Raw genomic sequence first — 22,359 nt, 5'->3', positions numbered from 1 at the left:
GAACGTTCTAATTTTATGTAACTCCAACCGCCTCCCTGTGGATCGACCTCTTACAACCACTATTCTTCGGGTAGAACAGGTAAGAGTAAATTAAATTTAAACTTTGTTCGTCGGTTCTAACACGATCGGTCTAGCATATTTTTAGTTAGACAGGAAAAGGACGAACAGTAGACGTCTGCCCGTGATCGGGACCTCAAATAGCTCAGAGTGCTCTCCTGCTCCCTAATCCCTAGAAAGCCCATGATCTCCATCTTCACCCTAGGGTCAGCTTTCGGATTGAAGAAGATTGCTGACTTTGACAGATTGACTTGCTGACCGGAAGCCACGCAATAATCCTCCAAAACCCTCCAAATGCCCTAAACCGATCGTCTGGTCGCCCGTGCCAACAGCAAGCAATCATCAGCAAAAAGCAGGTGCGAAATCTGAGGCAACCGCCGGCACTGGTCTATAGGCCTCCACCTCCTGTAACACTGCAGCCCTGCGAAGAGCTCTGGACAGGGAGTCGGCGCACATGATGAACAGCAGCGGCGATAGGGGGCATCCCTGCCTCAAGCCTACTGAGGACTCAAAAAACTGTGTGGGAGAGCCATTCACCAGAATGGCGAAGGATGGGGACTGAATGCAACTCTGAATCTACCTAACCTAAGTGGGATGAAAACTAAAGCTCACTAGTGACTGAGACACAAATCCCCACCTTATCCTGTCATAAGATCTCTCCATGTCAAGCTTGACCGTCATCAAACTCCTACTTCTCAGCGCCCTCTCGAGGTCACACATAGACTCATGCGCAACCAGCACATTATCAGAAATAGATCAGCTACCCTCTTCTGCTAGCAAGGGCAGAAGAATCACTCCCTTTCCTTAAACAAAAGCCCCCTGCTCAGGGCAGATCAACCTAGGAAGAATCACTCGCATCCTCAATACCAGAATCTTTGCCACTGTTTTGTATAGGGTCGTGCATAAACTAATCGGCCAGAAACGACACGGCGTTACTGGATCCTGCCTCTTCGGTATCAGGGTAATAAAAGTCCTCTTCCACTCCTTCGGCATCGCCGAGGACAGGAAGAACTGCTGAATGGTCGTCGTCACCTCTTGTTTGATAATATGCTAGTCCCTTCTGAAAAAGACGGGGGGAAATCCATCCGGGCCCGGGGCTCTATCCTCACCTAGGGACCATAAGGCCTCCCGGACCTCTAGCTTAGACACTGGGTTGACCAAAGCTGCGTTCTCCTCCTCCGAGACCTCCGACAGTGGAACTAGCTCACCTAGCACACTGTCACCACCCTCTGAATCGGTCCATCTCGACCTGAAGAAATGCTCTAAGGTCCGTCTGATGGCCTCAAGGTCCTCTATCATCTGGCCACTACTGTCTCTGATCCTGCTCACCCTATTCCTTTGCCTCCGGAAGATAGTGGACGGGTGGAAAAACCTCGTGTTCTTGTCACCCCCCGCAGTCCTAGTATTTCTTTCACTGTCTCCGTTTAGTTCTGTCCCGTTAGGGGGCGTTTGGTAACCCCAATTGGATCACCACGGTGATCTAAGATTCCTGGTGATCCGAATGCTGGGGTGATTTGATCCCCGGTGATCTAAGATAAATGTGTTTGGTAGACCATGGTCTAGTGATTAAAAATCTCCGGATATCCATGAGTAACTTGTTTGGTATGGTACGGAGATCCAAGATCACTGACCACATAATACAACAAATACCCTTGATATATCTTAGATGGATTTTTTCATGAATTAAAAATGTAAGTCAATATACTAATTTCTATAATAGTTCCATAATTTTGCCACATATTCTACTTTTAATAGCCCTTATCATATATTTATTAATCATATAAAATATATTATAATAAAATATTAATATATTTATCAATATATTAATTATTAATATATTCTATATAAATATATATTTATTACTCCTATAAATTATTAATCTTATAAAAATATGTTATTTTTCATTATAGAATTAATATTTTTATTTATACTTATAATAGATTTTTTTAATACTAATAATTATTTTGATTAGAAAAAAAGATAAATAGGAGTAATATAGTAATATATTAAATATTTTCATTATATAAATATAAAATATAATAATATATTTCTACTAGAATTTAAAGGATAATAATATAATTATTAATATATTATAATATAATATATATCATTAATATATATATATATATATAACACTGACATAATATATTGATGGTATATTGATATATCAATTTTTCTGCTAACTTGAGGGGTATTTTTGTCTTTAACTTTCAACCCAAGATCACTGTCCTAGGATGATCTTGGATTTCCGACCTCAAGGATGGGTATCCCATCACCGAGTTGGAGGGTGATTTAAGGAGTGGAGGTGATTTAAGATCACCGCCATGTAGGATTACCGTGTTGCAATTAATTGTAGTGATTTCATCACTTTCATTCATACCATCCTTGATCCTAGGACGATCACTCCATACCAAACGCCTCCTTAAAGTATTGAGTCGCTGTTTTGGGATCGGTCGGTGCCGGCGACGCGGCCGCTGAAACCGCATACGATCACCTGTAGGACATGCAGGATGGCACCGTCCCAGTTGGACAGACTCCGAAGCCAGTCAAAACGTGAGGCCAGAAACATCCGAACGAGATAAGATAACATACCGGTACCGACCCTTCTTTTAAATCAGAAGAAGAAGAGAGGGAGAAACAATGGCGCAATCCCAAGGGCACATCTGCCTGTGCCTCGGCCGAATCCTGGCGCTTCGGCGGGACTCTCCGGTGGCCATCGCCGGGCGCAACCGACGGACCGGCGGGGAGTTCGTCGACGGCGTCCTCAGTCTCGCCCGCGGCCTGATGGAGTCCGGCGTCCGGAGGGGAGACGTCGTTGCCATCGCCGCGTTGAACAGGTACACTCTGCAAGGCTAGGATATTACCCCAATCCGAGGCCTTCTCTCTTTCGGAATTCGCCTAGGGTCTGGAATTTCTATTCCTATTCTCAGCTAGAATTGTTATCTCTGAAACTATTCAGTTTCCTTGAGATGGAGCGAGTCTGAAATGACCTAGTGGAGGCAAGGAATGACCAATATCAATGCTTATAGTTATATAGTTTGTCCCGAATTATGTGGAACAAAGCCCTTCTGGCCCAAGGATTCAGTGACTATAACGGTTATGCCCCATCCTGCGAGATTTGGAATTTTTTAAACATTGTAATTATTTACGTGATAATGGCAAAAATATGGAGTGGGTTTTGCAGAAAAAATTTACCTAATTATTGATTTTGCAAGGAAGGGAAAGATTAATTTTCCTTGCAAAATGATATACAATCTGGGATCATTGGATAATTTTCTCTGGGTCTAAATGGGAGAGGGTGGTAGTCTGATAGACCTGGAGCAAAATTGTCCAGAAACATGTAAATGTGTATGGTTCTGCAAAATAAACTAATCTAACTTTTTTCTGCGCAATCAATTAGTAAGTGGATTTTTTATGCAAAATTCACAAATATGGACTATAGTGGAAGAATATCAATGATATTGTCCAAATCACTTTACTTACAAATTATTGACTTTAGGGATCCAAACTTTTTTTTGGAGTGAAATTTTGTTTTTTTTTTTTTTGAAAGAAAAGTATTCTGTCAAGGGAACGATTTAGATTTGACAAAATTGTCTAGAAACACATAGATGTGTATCGTGCTGCAAATAAATTAATCTAACTTTTTTCTACAAAATCAATAAGTGGATTTTTTATGCAAAATTTACAAACACGGACTATAGTGGAAGAATATCAATGATAGTGTCCAAATCACTTTACTTATAAATAATTGACTTTAGGGGCCCAAACTTTTTTTTTTTTGGAGGGAAAATTTTGATTTTCTTGAAAAGAAATGTTATTTTGTTAAGGGAACAATGCTGATTTCAAATAATTGGTGCCGTTTTGGCTATAGTGAGCCATTTGTAACACTAAATTATCTGCTTTCACAACTGCTATCCTTTTTGCTGTTATTAGATATATAACATGACACAAAGCCCTCAACATGTTATTAGGGTTTCTTAACGGCTGTTATTCTGAGCAATGCTTTGACCAGAATAATCAGAACCAGAGTATCTCAAATTGGCGCATAATATTTGGCTGGCTTAGGGTCTATCCCACCTTTATGCAGCTATTCTCCAACCAAACAAAGCATAAAAAAGTTAGTGCTTATTTTCCCTCATCAAGATCAGATAGGCAGTTTTTATTTTATTTTATTTTGTTTTATTTTTTTTATAAACCTAATTTGATTAATGGAGTATTTCTGTGATTGGTTTGCATCGATTTCATTTCGTGTTATAGTGATCGGTATATAGAGCTGCTCCTTGCGGTCACATATGTTGGAGGCATTGCTGCTCCCCTCAATTACCGCTGGGTAAGTTGTTATTTCCTTCTTCCAATTCTTCTTTGAATTGCTCGAACTTTGAGACTTGACATCCACTTATGTTATTTATCCTTTATTATATATCCCAATTCTGATCATGGTTTGAAAAAATAGCGGTTATATCAGTTTCAAAGACCACTTGTTATGTGAAACATATGGTGGCAAAAAAAAATTTAACTACAGCTGTTTGTTAGCTGTCACTTGAGTACGAAGATATTAGTAATGTTGGCTGTAAGTTGATCCTTTCCCTGTTTATAAAACACAAAATATTCTTTTTACATAAATATGTCTGTATACGTACAAAGGGTACTAGCTTGCTCAGTTGATAAAGCCATTAGATGTTGGATACCGACAAATTGGATTTGAGTCCCACCCTCACCTTGATTTCAGATGGGTTTCCTTCTATCCTAGTTCTCATAGAAGAATGTCAGCATACATACAAAGGTTTGATCAAAAACTGGAAGTATAATTGTTTAGTGATTTTATCAAACAACAGTTATTTTGCTGTTATTGTCTGTTATTTGTGGTTAAATCACTCATAACAGCTTTTAACACTTCTCTCAAAAAAAACCATGGCACATACCATGCATTGATTTTATTCCAACTAATTCACTCAAAAGCTGCAGTAGTGACTGATCAAATAGCAGGACCTATTTTCATAAAATGTGGGTGGCCCAAAGGTGGAAAAATCTCATATTTTGCTAATTGCCAAAGGATTTTAAATGTTTTGGTCCTTTTTGAGTTTTGCAGCAAATTCATGAACTAAAGTTTCATGGAATACTCATAAGAACTGTGAAAATATTTGAACAAAGTTGATAAAAGATCCAAGATTAGGCTCGTATGTTTTATCGTCATATAATGATAATATGCTAAGTTGATTTAGCATTTTAGATATACTAAAACTGTTTATCTTAAAATTCTCTCTGATTTTAAATGTTATGAAAATTTTAAAAGATATGATACTGTTTGAAAAAAAGAAGAGAGATTTGTGTTTTGATTGAGCAAATCATTTGGGATAACAAGAAATGGTTACATAAATGGATTCCCTTAGGACGTGTTATTAATAATGTCCTTTTTATGTTAGGTGGGGAGTCACCTGTTGGGATGATGCTAAAATTGTTCTATGACTTCCTAAGTTTTTTGCAATATGCCGTGTTTCTTAATATGAGCCTCTTATAATCTTTATTTCCTAATAGTAACAACTTACAACTCTGCCATGCTTAAGGTTCGCAATCTTGTATTGACACCTGTACTGATGCCATCTTGGTATAGTGTCGGTATGCCCGATAAGAAGGCCGATTGGGCATATTGGTACTCAGTACACCCTCCCGTACCGCATACCTATTTAGAAACGGTATAGTACAATATGGTTGGCATGCATCAGTAGGGTGTACCATGGCCATTCTGCTTCGCTAAAATAGATCAGCCACTTATATGATAGCAAAAAGTAAACAGATTGCAAAGCTGACCTTGTGATTAAAAGATTCTTCAATTGTTTATGAGATGAATTGTGGAAGATTTTTGATAACCAAAAAAGTTAGAATAAATCTAGCTAGATTATCTATGTCAATGAAAGACAACACTAATTAATATTTAATAATGAGGGCAGTAAACCATTGTACTCAAGATATATCCATTGACCCCTTAACAAGTGCAGCAAACACATCTTATTTACTAACTAATCATTTCTTCTTATATGTAGACCCTTAAGGAAGCAAGATCTGCAATGGAGCTTGTAAGGCCTATGATGTTAGCAGTGGATGAGAGCTGTAGCTCATGGGCCCTAGAACTACAAAGCAGCAACACCTTGCCATTTCTAAAGTTATATGTTCTTATTGGGGACTCTCCTCCCAGCCTTCGTAGTAATAGAAGTTGTAAGTTCTGTTCATATTAAAAGACTGCATGCATGGAAGTCTTAAGAAATTGAAATATAGTGCTAATTAACAATATTATAAGAGCATTTCGTTGCTTCTTTATCGGATGCTTACTTATATTGTAAGTTCTTGGCAAAGGGCGAATTTAATTTTGACCAAGTTAAGCTGTATTCAGTCAATGCATTTGAACCTTTTGGTCAGCATTCCTCATTTTTTTGTAAAAATTTCAACATTTTCTCATAGTTAATTTATATGCCAACTATGGACTCATAAATGCTATATTGTAAGCAGTAGTAGACTAGCATTGTCAAAATGCTGAAGTTATCTTATTCTTTACATGGCATCAGCTTTTTATATGTTAAAATATATTTTCCCTCAAACCAAGATTTTGTTTCAAGTATAAGATTTCATTCACCGATAAAATTCTGTTTGCAGCATCTAGAACTCCAATAATTAAAATGACGTGAAATTTAGAAAAATTCTTACATTGATTTTGAAAGTTGAACAACATCATGTAAAGATACTATTTGTTTCTCATGTTTTCGATTATTTATCCAATAGTATGTTCATGGCTTTTCCCTTCATTTTTCATTCAATTCATCATTCTTTTGCAGTTTTTTTTATGGATTCCATAAAAAGGCCTTCACAAGGCACACCAACAAGCAACGCTATATGGGCACCAAAGGAAGTTGCCCTTATATGCTTTACCTCAGGTAATGTTATTACTATCTCTCTCTCTCTCTCTCTCTCTCTATATATATATATATATATATATGTACATGCGAGTACTTGTTTTTGAGAGCATTTGGCCCCAGATCTTTCTAGTCAAAAACAATGAAGGACCTCTCAAGATAAAATCAGCAGTGTTGATTATGATTTATGACATTAAAATTGTCTAGAAACTAAAAATCACATATTTCTGATATCTTGTAGTTATACATCAAATGAAAACAAAACAAACCATTCAGTGGTATGATATCATGCTTTAGTTTAATCTATAGTTTAGAAACCTCTAAATTAGATGAAATTTGATTTATATATGTTTCAAAATAGTTAGAAATTCAGTGGTTTGTAATTGTAAATTATATGGTTTATACTATATTTTTGCTCACTAGCCATATTTCTATCATTCATTTTTTCATTGCACATGCAAGGGACCTCCAAAAAAAAGTCACTAAGTATTTTATATATCTTAGATGTTGAATGCTGACTTTCATTTTGGGAGGTCTTTCATTGTTTTGACCGGGAAGCATTTGAAGCCAATGCTCTCAAAGCATCCTAGTATAACTCTGTATTATAGATACATACATAAATACAATCATACATATATACATATATAGATACATATGTATACACATATAAATCCACAAGGATCGCTATGCCGATAACGGGGCCTGTATTGGTTACTTGGCGGCGCGGTTTGGTATGGCTCCGTGCCGTTCCATGCCGAACCCATACCAACACAGCAGAGAGGGTTGGGGGAGAGGGAGAACGGGAGAGGGGAAAAGAGAGAGAGGGGGAGGGAGGGAGAGGGAGAGGGAGAGGGAGGAAGGGAGGGAGAAGGCCGGCGGAGGTTGGCGGATTACGGCTTGATATGGCAAAGAGGGTGGGGGGAGGGAGAATGGGAGAGAGGAAAAGAGAGAGGGGGGAGGGAGGGTGAGGGAGAGGAAGGGAGGGAGAGAGACGAAGGGTGGCGGACCGCCGGTGGAGGCCGGTGGAGGGTCAGGGAGGGGTGCGGAGGGGCTCTGCCCTTCGGTTCCTCTATTTTGTTTGAAGTAGGGGGTCCCAGAGGGGGCTCTTTTTATTTTGATGAATTTAAGTGATATCGGCAATCCTCTTCTCCACCCCTCCATGCCCCTACTCGATCCTTCGTGGCCCTCCGTCGACCATCCACCACCCTTCCTCTCTCTTCCTCCCTCTCTCTCTCCCCTTCTCTCTTACCCTCTCCTTCCTTCTCCCGTGCTCTATCCTTCGCCAGTTTCTCGATTTGTACGCCGGAACCATCTCGGTCCACCATCGGTACGGCTCGGGATGCCTCGAACTGGATATTTTGGAATGGTTCATATACATATGTACATATATATATATATATATATATATATATATATATATATATATATTTACACATACAAACATAGGTACATATATAGATAGATATGCTATTGTATGGTTGGATGGACTAGAAAATTGGTCCATTTGACCTTCAAAATCAATGATAGGTTATCTAAATTCAAGATCCAAACTGTTGTATATAATTCACAGTAAAAAAAAGCCTAGAAATGAAAATTCATATAATTTAGTTATCTCTAATTTGTGCATGAACTCGATAAAGAAATGAATATTATCTATTGTACTAGTATGGTAAAATACATGAATGGGCACATAAATTGAAAATTTACTTTGTAGATCATGATCTATACAACTTAAAACATGGCTTGAATGAGTTTTTGAGCTTATTGGAATTTCTGACGATCGATGCATGAAACTAGTTGCCATCAAGCTCAAGAAGTATGTATCAATTTGGCAGAAAATCTGAAGGAACAACATGAGCATGAAGAATGTGGCAAGATCCAAATGTGGGACAACATGCATTGCGAACTTAAGATTAAGTTCTTCATTGAAGATTATTGCCAAACTCCATAGTCTTTGGTAGCGGCACATGACCGTAGAAGAGTATACAATGGATTTCAAGTAACTCATCATGATGTACGATATGAGACAAAATTTATAATTTTCAGTCTGCGATCGGATGATGTTCTTATTTCTTCGAATCATTGCTTCCTGCAATTTCACTGTGCATGAGGAAGCAATGCTTGCTATAGGGGCCCTTGTTTATGATGCCAGAACAGAATTTGCCTAGTACATTCCAGAGTTCTATAAGTATCTAGAAATGGGCTTACAAAATTTTGAGGATTATCAACTCGACAAGTCTGCTCTATCTCAGTTGGTGTGATTGGTCACATCTGCTGTGCCTTGGATGAAAAGGTTTTCCCTTTTTTGATGCTATCATGAGTCAACTTCTGAAGGACCTCTCTAATTTCATGCTCCTGCAGTCTGTCAAACCTCCTATATTCTCATGCTTTGGTGATATTGCCCTTGCATACGGTGTGCATTTTGAGAAATATGTTTTGTATGCACTGTCTATGGTTTATGGAGCTGCAGAGCTCTGCACATTTGGATGCTAGTGATGTGGACATGGTAGATTATGGAAACCAGCTTAGACGAGGCATTTTTGAGGCTTACTCTGGTATACTTCAGGGATTCAAAAATTCCAAGGCTGAGCTGATGATACCTTATGCAAGCCATCTGCTGCAGTCTGCTTCCACTCTCTGCAAGGGTTCCAGATTCTCTCTAGCTGTTACTGGCTTTGCATGAGCTCGAGTTACTCTGTTGTCAAACAGAAGAACGGACAACCACACATGTTTATTTGCTTGGAAGGGTTGAAGAAACTAAGCTTCTAAGGGCTCAAGGTCAGCATGATATGGCTATCAATATCGAAAGATATATTTTACAGAACTATTCATGGGGAGAAGGGATCTCAAATGTGTTATCGGTTGGTTCAAATGTGGCTGGCTGAAACTCGATCTAGCAATTCAAGAACTATTTTAGAACAGTATCAGAAGCAATCACTTGAACTTACTGAGGCAAGCAAGAGTACATACAAGAAATGTATTTCTAGACAATGTCAAATATACTTCGATCTAGCACATTCCACAACTGGCCTATTTACAAGCTATGAGGAAAGATTTTTCTCTAGTGAATGGCAATCAGCTATGCGGTTGAGGAAATACAAGACCAGGGAGTTGGATGCACTCATTAGAAGACTAAAAAGTTGTTCAACTGGAGAGAAGACAGACTGCTCAGGGAAAATACACGAGTTGCAAAAGCAACTCCCAATGGATATGGAAGATGCTAAAAAATTGCACAACGACAAGGACTGGCTCAAGACCTCCTTTCTCTTCTATGCAAGAACATTGACCTAGTTCAAGTCAAGATTAAAGATTGTCTAGATATTTGGTGGCTCCGCTGCACCTTGTTGCTTGGTTTTTTTATAGAAACATTAAACAACACAATAGTGTGCATAAATCTGAACATAAATTAAAATATTTTTTTAATTGAATATGATTTTTTTTGAGAACAAGACAAGTAGAAGCATGGCTAAAAAAGGAGGTGGGATCAGATCTATGTTGGGTTGTGGAGCCTGATCCATTCCCTTTTTCAAGACCCCTATGTGCACTATGGTAGTGGAGGATCAAGGAAAGACGAGCCGAGAAGAGTTCGAGAAGATTCAGAGTTGAATCAGCAAGGTTAGGAGTCGACTCCAGCAGATTTGGAGTCGACTCTGGCACGCAGGTAGACTTGGCACAGTTTTGGAGTCGGCTCCAGATCTGCAGGAGTCGACTCCAACACTTTGGAGTCGACTCAAGACCTGCAGGAGTCGACTCCCATAGGCAGACAAAGAGTTATTTTTTGTGGACTGTTTTCCGAGTCGACTCGCAGAACTGCGGGAGTTGACTCGAGCACGATTTTCACGCGAGGCTGAGTTATGAATCAGGTCCAAGTCAAAATTTTTGAGTCCTAATCAAAGTAAGAGATCAGTAGGTATATATAGACTTCTTGAGGGACACGAGGCAATGAGTGGCAACCTAGAGAAATCCTAGAACTCATCAATAAGAGGTTCCAAAGAGATTCAAGCGTCCAAGGGAGGCGGCAGAATAGTTGATTCTTGGTGTGCATCAGGAAGACGACGTGTTGTTCGTCTTAAGAGAGATTGTTAGCTGTGAGAAAGAGAGTTTGTTCTCATCTCCTGAATTTCTGTAACTTTCTTTGTTCATATAGTGGAAATATTGATCTGTGCGGCTGTGGACATAGGAGTAAAAGACTCCAAACCACATAAATTTGTGTCTTGTGCATGTGTTAGTGTTTTGCCGTATTCTTCTTCTTTTCCTATTATCCCTTGTATTCCACAATCGTAGGGTTGATCCCTAACAACTGGTATCAGAGCTATCTGGTTCGAAGAAAAAAGTGGGAGCAATGGCGGCTGAAGAAGGCAAGGTCAAGATTGACAGATTTGACGGCAAAGATTTCGGTTTCTGAAAGATGCAGATCGAAGATTATCTGTATTAGAAGAAGTTTCATCTACCTCTCGAAGGTGTGAAATCGAAAGACATATCACAGGCCGACTGGGATTTATTGGATCGTCAGGCTTTGGGAGGTGTTTGCTTGACGTTGGCTAGAAACGTCGTGTTCAACGTTTTGGAAGAGATGACAACAGCGGGTTTGTTGAAAGCACTGTCGAATATGTATGAGAAACCTTTGGCCTCCACAAGGTGTACCTGATGCGCCGTTTATTTAATCTAAAGATGAGTGAAGGTTTCTCAGTTAGGGATCACATCAACGAGTTCAATCTGATTACGAGCCAGTTGAGCTCGGTGGAGATCAATTTTGAGGATGAAGTTCATGCCCTAATTCTTCTATCCTTTTGCCAGAAAGTTGGGGTGCAACGGTGACAGCTGTAAGCAGTTCCTGTAGCTCAAACAAGCTGAAGTTTGAGGAGATCCGAAATCTGATACTCAGCGAAGATATCAGAAGGAGAGAGTCCGGCGTGAACTCTGGTTTGGTCCTGAATACATCTAAAGGCAGAGGAAGAACTATGCAGCGCAGTGAAAATCGTAGCAGATCGAAGTCGAATAGAAGGAGCAAGTCTAGATCGAAAGGTGATGGGTGCTGGCATTGTGGCAAGAAGGGCCACACGAAGAAGAATTGTTGGCTCAGAAAGAAGAATCCGAGGCAAGGGGTAGAACGAGGAATCCGTGAATGCAACTACAGATGAATTCAATGATGCTCTAATTCTCAGCGTGGACGGTCCTATAGAGTCGTGGATCCTAGACTCCGGAGCTTCATTTCATTCTACCTCACGAAAGAGTGTATGCTGAATTACATCGCAGGAGACTTCCGAAAGGTTTATCTCGCTGATGATGAGCCTTTAGATATTGTGGGGAAAGGTGAAGTTCATATTAGGATGCTGAATCAGTCAGTGTGGAAGCTGAAGAATGTGAGGCATGTTCCAGGCTTAAAGAGAAACTTGATTTTTGTTGGGCAGCTTGACAGCGAAGGGTATGTTACTACCTGCGTAGGTAGTTCATGGAAAATCACCAAAGAAGCTATGGTGATAGCACGTGGGAACAAGTTGGAGACACTCTACATAACCAACGACACCAAGGATATGGTGGCATTGCATAGACAGGAGCAGTTAGTAGTCTTTGGCATTGCAGATTCGGACATATGAGTGAGAAAGGTATGAAGATGCATGGTGAAGAAGAATAAGTTAGCAGATCTGAAAATTGTTGATGTAGGTCTCTGTGAAGACTTGTATATTTGGAAAGCAGAAAAATGTCAGTTTCTCAAAGGGTGGAAGAACACCGAAGACAGGAAAGCTAGAGCTTGTACACACAGATATGTGGGGGCCTTCGCCAGTTGCATCTCTTGGAGGCTTGCACTATTATGTCACATTCATTAATGATTCTACCAAAAAAATTTGGATTTATTTTTTGAAGCACAAATCAGAGGGTGTTCGTCCCTTTTAAAAGGTAGAAAAGTCTGGTAGAGAATGAGTCTGGTGCAAAGATAAAAACGACTAAGGTCTGACACATGGCGAGAATATGACAATAGCAAGTTCAAGGAATTCTGTGCAGTGAATGAAATCCGAATGGAGAAGACCATATCGAGCACACCGCAGTAAAATGGGGTGGCTGAATGTATGAACAGAACCCTGAATGAGAGAGCCAATAAGCATGAGCATCTATGTTGGTTTGCCTAAGATGTTTTGGGCTGAGGCAGTCAACACCACAGCATATCTGATAAACAGAGGTCCGTCAGTTCTCCGATGATTGCAAATTGCCTAAAGAAGAGTGGATAGAAAATACAGTAAATTTGTCACACTTGAGGGTCTTTGGGTGTGTCTCCTATGTGCACATCAATGCAGAGAAAAGGGACAAGTTAGATGCAAAGTCCAGAAAGTCTTTCTTCATTGGATATGGTGCAGATGATTTTGATTACAAGTTTTGGGATGCGCAGAATAAGAAGGTCATCAGAAGGTAAGGATGTGATATTCAATGAGCGAGTTCTCTACCAAGGGCAAGAATACTTCAGATTTTGAGAGTGCAGGGGAGTAGAGCAAGAAAAATCAGCAAGTTGAGTTGCAAGAGATTACAGAAGAAGATGTTGCCAAAAGAGTTTCAGCAAAATTCTGAAAATTTAGAAACTGTTGTGGCATAACCTCAACCAAGTGTACCGCAGCTGAGGAGATCTACAAGAATCTCGAGATCACCGGATAGATATTCATCCTCCTTTACATTATCTACTGTTGATAGGATGGAAGGTGAACCCGAGTGTTATGAAGAAGCCATGGAAAGCAAAAGATTCGGTGAAGTGGAGTTAGCCATGAAGGACGAGATGAAGTCCTTGGATAGAATTCAAACTTGGGAGCTCAGTACACTACCAGAAGGCAAGAAGGCTTTACAGAACAAGTAGGTCTACAAAGTTAAGCAGGAACATTGCATGCAACAAGAGGTATAAAGCAAGGTTGGTTGTGAAAGGCTTCCAACAGAAGAATGTATCGACTACACTGAGATTTTCTCGCCGGTAGTCAAATATTCAACATCAGAGTGATTCTGAGTATTTGTGGCAGCAGAAAATCTGTATCTGGAAGCCAGTTGGATATCACGACTGCATTTTTCATGGTGAGATTGATGAAGACATGTACATGCAACAACCTGTCGGCTTTGTAGTTTCTGGCAAGGAGAACTTTGTATGCAAGCTGAAGAAAAGTTTGTATGGGTTGAAACAGGCCCCGAGGTTGTGGTACAGAAAGTTCGATGGATTCATGATCAACAGTGGTTTTGCAAGATGTCAAGAAGATCATTACTGTTATCTTAAGATACTTTGATGGCAGTTTTATCATCTTATGACATGTTGATAGCCGGACTGAACATACAAGAGATTGAAAGATTGGAAGAAAGAGTTATCAAGGGAGTTTGCAATGAAAGATATGGGTGCAGCAAAATAGATGCTTGGGCTGAGGATTGAAAGGGATAAGGTGGACATAGAACACTGAAGTTTTCTCAAGCTAACTATAATTGATAAGGTGCTGGATAGATTCAATATGACAGATGCAGATTCTGTGAAGGCACCTTTGCGAGCCACTTCAAACTTTTCAAAAGAGCAATCATCCAAGGATGATGAGGGTGTTGAAGATGTTAAAGGTACCATATGCCTTAGCTGTAGGCAGTCTGATGTATGCTATGATATGCACGAGATCCGACATTGCACATGCAGTAGGACTGTGAGCAGATACATGGCCAATCCGGATAGACAACATTAGGAGGTTGTCAAATGGATCCTAAGATATTTTAAAAAGTACCAGAGATGTGGGCTTGTGTTATAGAAAAGGCAGTCAAACACTACAAAGTTTTTGCTGGATGCAGACCTTGGAAGGTGATATTGACACTTAGAAGAAGCACCTCAGGGTATGTTCTATACCATAGTGGGATAGTAGTGAGCTGGTTCTCACAGTTGCAAAAGATCGTTGCTCTTTTCGACAACTGATGCAAAGTATGTTGCCATTACAAAAGCCAGCAAGGAGATGATTTGGCTGCAGAACCTTCTGAAAGAGCTGGACAGAGAACAGAAACATAGTGTACTATTCTGCGACAGTCAGAGTGCTATTCACTTAGCCAAGAACCCAATGTTCCATGCGAGAACGAAACACATACAGCTGAGATATCACTTCATCAGGAAGTTGCTAGAAATGGCAGTTTGTTACTTGAGAAGATTCAAGGAGCAAAGAATTCAGCTGATATGTTGACAAAGACAATCACTACAGAGAAATTGAGGCTATGCATGACCTCAAATTGGCCTCCGAAGATAGTTGAATGGAGGTGCCGCACAGAGAATACATATCAAGGTATGAAAGTTTGGTTTATTTTCAGATAGATGCATGACTTGATGTATCAGTCTCCAAGTGGGAGAGTTGTTGGGTTGTGAAGCCTGATCCATTCTTCTTTTCAAGACCCCTATGTGCACTATGGTGTTGGAGGATCAAGGGAAGACAAGCTGAGAAGAGTTCGAGAAGATTCAGAGTTGAATCACCAAGAAAAATCTTCAGCAGGGTCAGGTCTGCTGGAGTCGACTCTGGCACGCAGACAGACTTGGCATAGTTTTTGGAGTCGACTCCAGATCTGCAGGAGTCGACTTCCACAGTGTTGGAGTCGACTCGAGACCTGCAGGAGTCGACTCCCACAGGCAGACAGAGAGTTGTTTTCTGTGGACTTTTTTTTCGAGTCGACTTGCAGAACTGCGGGAGTCGACTTGAGCACGATTTTCACGCGAGGCTTGAGTTATGAACCAGGTTCAAGTAAGGTTTTTGAGTCCCTAATCAAAGTAAGAGATCAATAGGTATATATAGACTTCTTGAGGGACACGAGGCAATGAGTGGCAACCTAGAGAAACCCTAGAACTCATCAACAAGAGGTTCCAAAGAGATTCAAGCGTCCAAGGGAGGCGCGCAGAATACCGTTGATTCTTGGTGTGCATCAGGAAGACGACGTGTTGTTCATCTTGAGAGAGATTGTTGTGAGAAAAAGAGTTTGTTCTCATTTCCTGAATCTCTGGAACTTTCTTTGTTCATATAGTGAAATATTGATTTGTGCGGCTGTGGACGTAGAGAAAGAGACTCCGAACCACATAAATTTGTGTGTCTTGTGCGTGTGCTATTGTTTTGCCGTGTTCTTCTTCTTTTTCCTATTATCCCTTGTATTCCGCAATCATAGGGGTTGATCCCTAACAATCTAGGCCTCTTGTATTAACATGATACTTTATATTAACTCAGCCAGTTGGGACTCTCATGGCATAAGACGAATTTATTAGGCCACCATGCTACTATTTTAATGGGCATTGAAAATGTCATGCAACACATTTTTCATCACTTTATCTTGTTATAATACTTCTGGAAATGTACATGATGTCATCTCAAATCTTCTCAACCCTACGAAATACTTGCACCTTTTCTTTTTTTCTGTGAGATTTATCATCTTGGCACAATATTGTTGTTGATGCTAGAACTTTTATATTTTTTGTGTAAACCTGAACAAAGAATTCTTACTATTTGGCTTTCTGCCAATTGCCAGAGTGATGCTTTCACTGACCTTGATTTATGACAGCGGCGAGCTGCTTTTTCTTGTAAAAAACATCATTTTGACAAATATCCAGTTTTATGATGTATTTGTTATTTTGTATCGTTTGTACTGATGTACAGGGGAGTTTAGTCTTATTTCTATAAATAACATTACATTTTATATACACTAATATACAGAAATCATCATGTAAGCAAGTAAGATTAAACAAAGATGAAGTTATGGATATATATAAGAATGTTGTCTATGTTTCTTCCATGCATATTGTGTATATTATTATTGAGTTCCTCACTCTAGTCGCTATAGCAAGTTTTGCACTTCTGTAATTTTGCGTATTGAATGTCAACAGCTCCATGCATTTAGACATATGTAACTGGTGCACATTTTATAACTTTTTGCAAGTCACATGAAAGGATACATTGTTGAATTCTTGTTTATGCATCTGAATGTAATAATATTTTATAGGACATAATTCCAAAACTAATGAGGTGTTATCTTGGCTTTAGGAACCACCAGACGGCCAAAGGGCGTGGCTATAAGCCACACAGCTTTAATTGTTCAATCCCTTGCAAAAAATTGCAATTGTTGGTTATGGTGAGGATGATGTATGCTTTCCCTTGGAAATGGTGGTATGGATCTTTTATTTACTGAATCCAAATTAATTGAAGGAAAATTCATCTTAGTCCTATGCCACCCAAAATAGGCCAACATTTGATATATATACCTTATTCAAAAGGTGTAGGATTGGAGTGAATATTAATATAAAATTGGGAAACAATTATTTTACTTGCTAAAAGAAGTTGACATGATTTTGAAGGCTAGGCATTTCAAAGTTCAAACAGATGCTTGAGGCACTGATGTACTTTCACTTTCTCAATACCGAGAATGTTTGTTGCTTTATAGGTATATCTCCATACAGCGCCTTTGTGCCATATTGGTGGGATATCTTCATGCATAGCCATGCTAATGGCTGGAGGTTGTCATGTTTTGATACCGAAGTTTGATGCAAAATCATGTTTTCAAGCCATTGAACAACTACAAGTGACATCCTTTATCACTGTCCTGCAATGATAGCTGATCTAATTTCCTATGGAAGTATGGTCACACTTCATATAAGAAGGCAGTAGGCTAAGATTACCTCATTTATAATTTCTTAGCTCTTTTTTATTTTTATATAAACACTAGACTTGAAGTTTGATATCAGGAAAGCAAATGCATGGAATAGCAGTGACAGTGTAACCAAAATTCTTAATGGTGGTAGTGGCCTGTCTGAAGAGCTCAAGAAGGGAGCCAGATGCTTATTTCCTCGTGCTAAGATTATTTCGGCTTATGGTATGTTTCATATCTTTTCTTTGTCTATCCTCTTTGAATCTTTTCCCTTCCAATTTAAGATACAATTTCACAGTACCACACAAGAATAAGAAATCAAACTTATCCTTTAATGATTGCAACTATTGGAACTCATCTATTTGGATAGAGAAGTTCTCAAGTATTCTGAGAAGAGGCCAGCATTATTGATCTGATATAGGTTAGCATTCTATAGAACTCAAAGATACCTACATCTAATTGTTATAACATGCAGCTGATGTAGACATTTATCCATTAGATAAATAGATGCAATATAGCAGCCAAATTATGTGTATCTAATTTTTGAGACACTAGAGTAACCAACTTTTCAGACCTACACTTATTGTTTCAAACATGGTATGCCGAACCGGCCGGTACGAACCGGTTCGGCCAGCTACCGGTATGCCGGAGCCATGGAAACCGGTACGGGCCGGTTCTGTGCCAGAGACGAAGAAGATGAAGAGAAGGAGAGAGAGCGCAGGGAAGAGAGGGAGGGAGGAGATCTATGGCCGCCATCGGAGAGCCGTGGAGGGGTGGCGGAGGCCGGAGAGGGGCGGCGGAGCCCGGCGGGGGGCGGGGGAACCCCCAAATTAAAAACCCGCGGCCGCATCTCCTGTTTCTTTCCGTGGCTTCGGCCTCCGCCGCGCCCCGCGGGTTCCCCCGCCCCCTGCTGGGCTTCGCCGCCCCTTCGCGGCTCTCCAATGGCGGCCACAGGTCTCCTCCCTCCCTCTCTTCTCCGCGCTCTCTTTTGTTCTCTTCTTCTTCCCTGGCTCCAGTAGGAAAGAGCTGACTGGTTCGTACCGCTCGGTTTCGATATGCACCGAAACCGTACCAGTTCAGTTGGTGACCGGTATGCCTACCGGATCCGGTATGGCGGATCTTGATTTCAAATATATCATCGCATTCTGTTCCTTCCTTGTTGAGCTTTTTTAGTCTTTTTTGACACTATCATGTTTTAAATTAACTGAATAGGGATGACAGAGGCATGTTCTTCGCTTACCTTCTTGAGCCTTCATGATCCTTCACTTCAAAAATCTGGGAAACTTTTTCCAGATAAACAAAAAGTTGAGTTAGGCCTCCATTGCCACCAACAGAATGGTGTTTGTGTCGGGAAACCAGCCCCACATGTTGAACTTCAAATAAGCAGCAGTGGCAACAACAGTGGTGCTCTATCAATTGGGAGATTTTAACAAGAGGTTTGCATGTAATGGTTGGGTACTTGGACCAGACACAGGTCATGATGTTGGATTCAATTGAGCATGGTGGCTGACACAGGTGACATTGGCTGGATTGATTGCAACGGTAATCTGTGGCTCATCGGGCGAGAAAAGATCGGATCAAGAGTGGGGAAGAAAATATCTATCCTGAAGAGGTAAAAGACCTTGGAATCTTAAAATGTACTTCCCAAGTGTTTGATTTTTTAAGATGCATTATATATAATTATTTCTCATTTTATTTGAATATTGTTATTCATTTAGATGTCATGTTATTAATGTTTAGATAGAGGCACTCCTTTGCAACATCCAGGAGTCTACAGTCTGTTTGGTTGGTATTCTGATTTTCGCCTACAGAGAAGGTAGTTGCTTGTGTTGCATAAGGGACGATTGGGAATGGGTTGATCAAAAGTCGAAATGTTTTCTGACAAAAAACAAATCTCAACTGATATCCTCCATAACTACTGTATCAAAGGAAATTTAAGCAGGTATTCTTCATTTACAAATTATATTTTGAAATTAAATGAAACTTGTCATTTGAAATTTAATGGTTATACAAGCTTCAGATCATTGTTCCTCTTAAATCATTTATAGCTGTATAAGTATTTTAATGAGATAAAGTAGTGAAAAATTTCTTTATTTCTAGGAAATGTGGAGAATGGACACCTTTTTGTTTATTTTCTTTAGTATTTTGTTAGCTATAAAAACAACCCTATTAAGATCACATATATCTCAGGTGGAAGTTTTCAGGTTATTGTTGTTCCTATTTAATTTGTTAATATAGTAACTTGCAGTAGTTTGTTTTTCTTTCTTTATTTTTCTTCCCCAGTTGTGCACTAGGGAGGTATGTACTACCTTATAAATCTTTATTTTAACACATGAAACTCATCCATGTTCACCTCTGTAACTATATTTATCCTGTCTTTGCTTCTAACTTTCCCTCCCTCTTCTAATTTACTAATGATCTGGTATACATTGGAAAGTTAGCCTTTTCAGGGATTTGTTGTAGAGAGCCATCTGGCCATGCAAATGTTTCTTTAGATATCGATTGGTTTTGTACATAGTCAAATTTAGTCTTCGCTTGCCATTTGAAAAGGGTGAAGTGCACTCATGAGTAATTAGTTTTCTTTCTCTTTATTCTTTAATTTTGTTACAGATTCAAGATACCAAAGGCTTACATACCATGGAGGAAGCCATTTCCAGTTACTAGCACAGGGAAACCAAAAAGAGAGGACATACGAAAAGAAGTAATGTCCGATATGCAACTTCATAGCAACTTATGACTTCATGAGTCTCAAGCTATCCAAACTGAAGCACCTGATTCTGATACCAACCCATTGTTTCTTTCAGCACTAGAACTATCTGGAGGCATCAAATGTGAGGAAAATGCTTTGAGCTTTTCTTAGTTCAAGATGGCTAATAGATCTTAAATGTGTTAGTCTTGTTCTTCTTGAACTTGCAAGACCCCAGAAAATTTAGTAGCAAAATTGACAACAGCCTCCAAAAGGTCAACTAATGCACATGATTCACACAAATTTAGATAGGCACGCCATGTTATTTATTCGTACAGTTCCCTAAAATATGTGAAGACTTGATATTTCTGAAGATGTCCTTAACAGCTTCACAGTCATGATTTTTGCTAGCCATGCTTCACAATTATAATGTTTTATAATTGGCGAAAAGAAACTAATTTTTTGTTGACAAACTCTATGCATATCACTAGAACTGAAAAATTTTGATCTAATATCTTTTGTTTTATTAGGTTTGAGAAATGCAATAACTTTTAGTAAATTGATTGCGTGAAAAAAGGACCTCTGCCTCATTGCATAAAAAGATATTCTATTTCAAAGAAGTTGCACAAGCAATGGGCGCTATCTGACCCTCCAATATTTATGGTTGATTGTCAGTGTTGATTAAAAAAAGGAATTGTCCGTTGGAGTAAAATATGATAAATTTTGGTGTAATACCTGTTATTAATTATTTTGAGAAACACTCTTTCGGGAACTGATTACTCGATATAAGCCCATTTTTTTTTGGTAAATAATAGGAGGGGAGGGGGAGGGACCAGCCCACCCGCATAGCAACCCCATTACTGAGTCTCCCTTCTACTAGGGAATGTTCGATACAGGTTGCAGGTTTCGCGTGCCTTCCCCGACCCGTGGGCTCATCCCACTGGGTTCACCGCCTCACGTGTGGGTACGTCACCCCAGTGCCACCTTGGTACAAGTGGAAGGAAAGCATAACCGCCAACAAGCCAGCCGGGCGTGGGGCATCCGGTCCCCTAATTTAATCGACGCCCGTGCGTTTTGAACCCGGGCAACTTGGGTGAAATTATCGTTCCCTTACCACCAGGCTACTACCTTGGTGGCTGATATAAGCCCATTCGCCGCATATTTTTATAAAAAATCTGTTTCAAAAAAAGCGAGCAAGTGGTGTTCATTGTCTTACCCCATCATTACTTTTCCAGAGCGGCGTGAGTGGAAAGCACCTGGGTGAACTTTCATTTTCTCCACCAATAAAAAAGCATTGTTCATTGCCATTCGCGTGAAAGTAAGAATAGGCTAATATAAATTTTAACTTTAAATTTTTATTAATTATTTTTGGTAATTAGAACTTAATAAATTAATCGCATGAATCAAATCCTTTGCCCACTGCATTGGTAAAATAAAAATTGCTTTTGCATCAAATCAGAATATTCATTGTTCTTGGGTAATGTTATAGACCTAACATGAGCGAAAGTAGATGTGGATATAGATGGACAATTATCCAAACCAAATATCTAAATTTATTTATAATTTTATTTAATTTTATATAGAGTTTATGAATTTTGAATAGAAGTAAATGATTATATTAACATGTTACAAACTTAATTTATTTTATATCTAGTGACATGTTTGATTTTATGATTACAAATTTTAACAGATTTTTATCAGTATTTATGTCCAATTTTTTAGTATTCGATATGTATCCGTATATGTTTAAAATAAGCATGAGTTTAAAATTTTTGTATCCAATTTATATCTATATTCTAGCATCTATATTTGTCAAGCATCAATGGAGGCTTTATATATGTATCCAGTTAAAATTGATTCACATTTGATCTTTTTAGCCTTTAAGACCAACCATAGTAACTAAAAAGGGAAAAATGATAGTGGAACACGTAAATGGACAACTATGTGGCTAAATTAGTTGGTGTGTCTTTGGGAAAAAAATCTCTTTTTCCCATCATATTCTTTCTATTATCTTCCTTTGAAAATAAGAATGCTAGACATAAAATAAAAAAAAAGCAACCTATTGTCGCCAGAATCCCATCTGGCAGACGCAAGCCCCTGAAA

General features: G+C 39.3%; 1 protein-coding gene across 1 annotated transcript; it reads left to right on the top strand.

Moving 5' to 3' along the window:
• Window positions 1–2,542: 2,542 nt before the first annotated feature.
• On the top strand, window positions 2,543–20,654 carry LOC120105727 (2-succinylbenzoate--CoA ligase, chloroplastic/peroxisomal). Its single transcript, XM_039118438.1, is given in 14 exon segments — window positions 2,543–2,894; window positions 4,315–4,387; window positions 6,099–6,270; window positions 6,885–6,983; window positions 16,970–17,034; window positions 17,036–17,068; window positions 17,367–17,520; window positions 17,523–17,559; window positions 17,668–17,795; window positions 18,783–18,989; window positions 18,992–19,073; window positions 19,075–19,139; window positions 19,142–19,512; window positions 20,181–20,654. Coding segments are annotated over 13 exon segments (1,485 nt in total). The 5' UTR covers window positions 2,543–2,697; the 3' UTR covers window positions 19,315–19,512; window positions 20,181–20,654.
• The last annotated feature ends 1,705 nt before the right edge of the window (window positions 20,655–22,359 follow it).

Source organism: Phoenix dactylifera, unplaced genomic scaffold (genome assembly GCF_009389715.1).
Source record: "Phoenix dactylifera cultivar Barhee BC4 unplaced genomic scaffold, palm_55x_up_171113_PBpolish2nd_filt_p 000351F, whole genome shotgun sequence".
Lineage (NCBI taxonomy): Eukaryota > Viridiplantae > Streptophyta > Magnoliopsida > Arecales > Arecaceae > Phoenix > Phoenix dactylifera.
The sequence above is the reverse complement of the archived record's forward strand: the minus strand, read 5'-3'. Positions and strand labels throughout refer to the sequence as shown.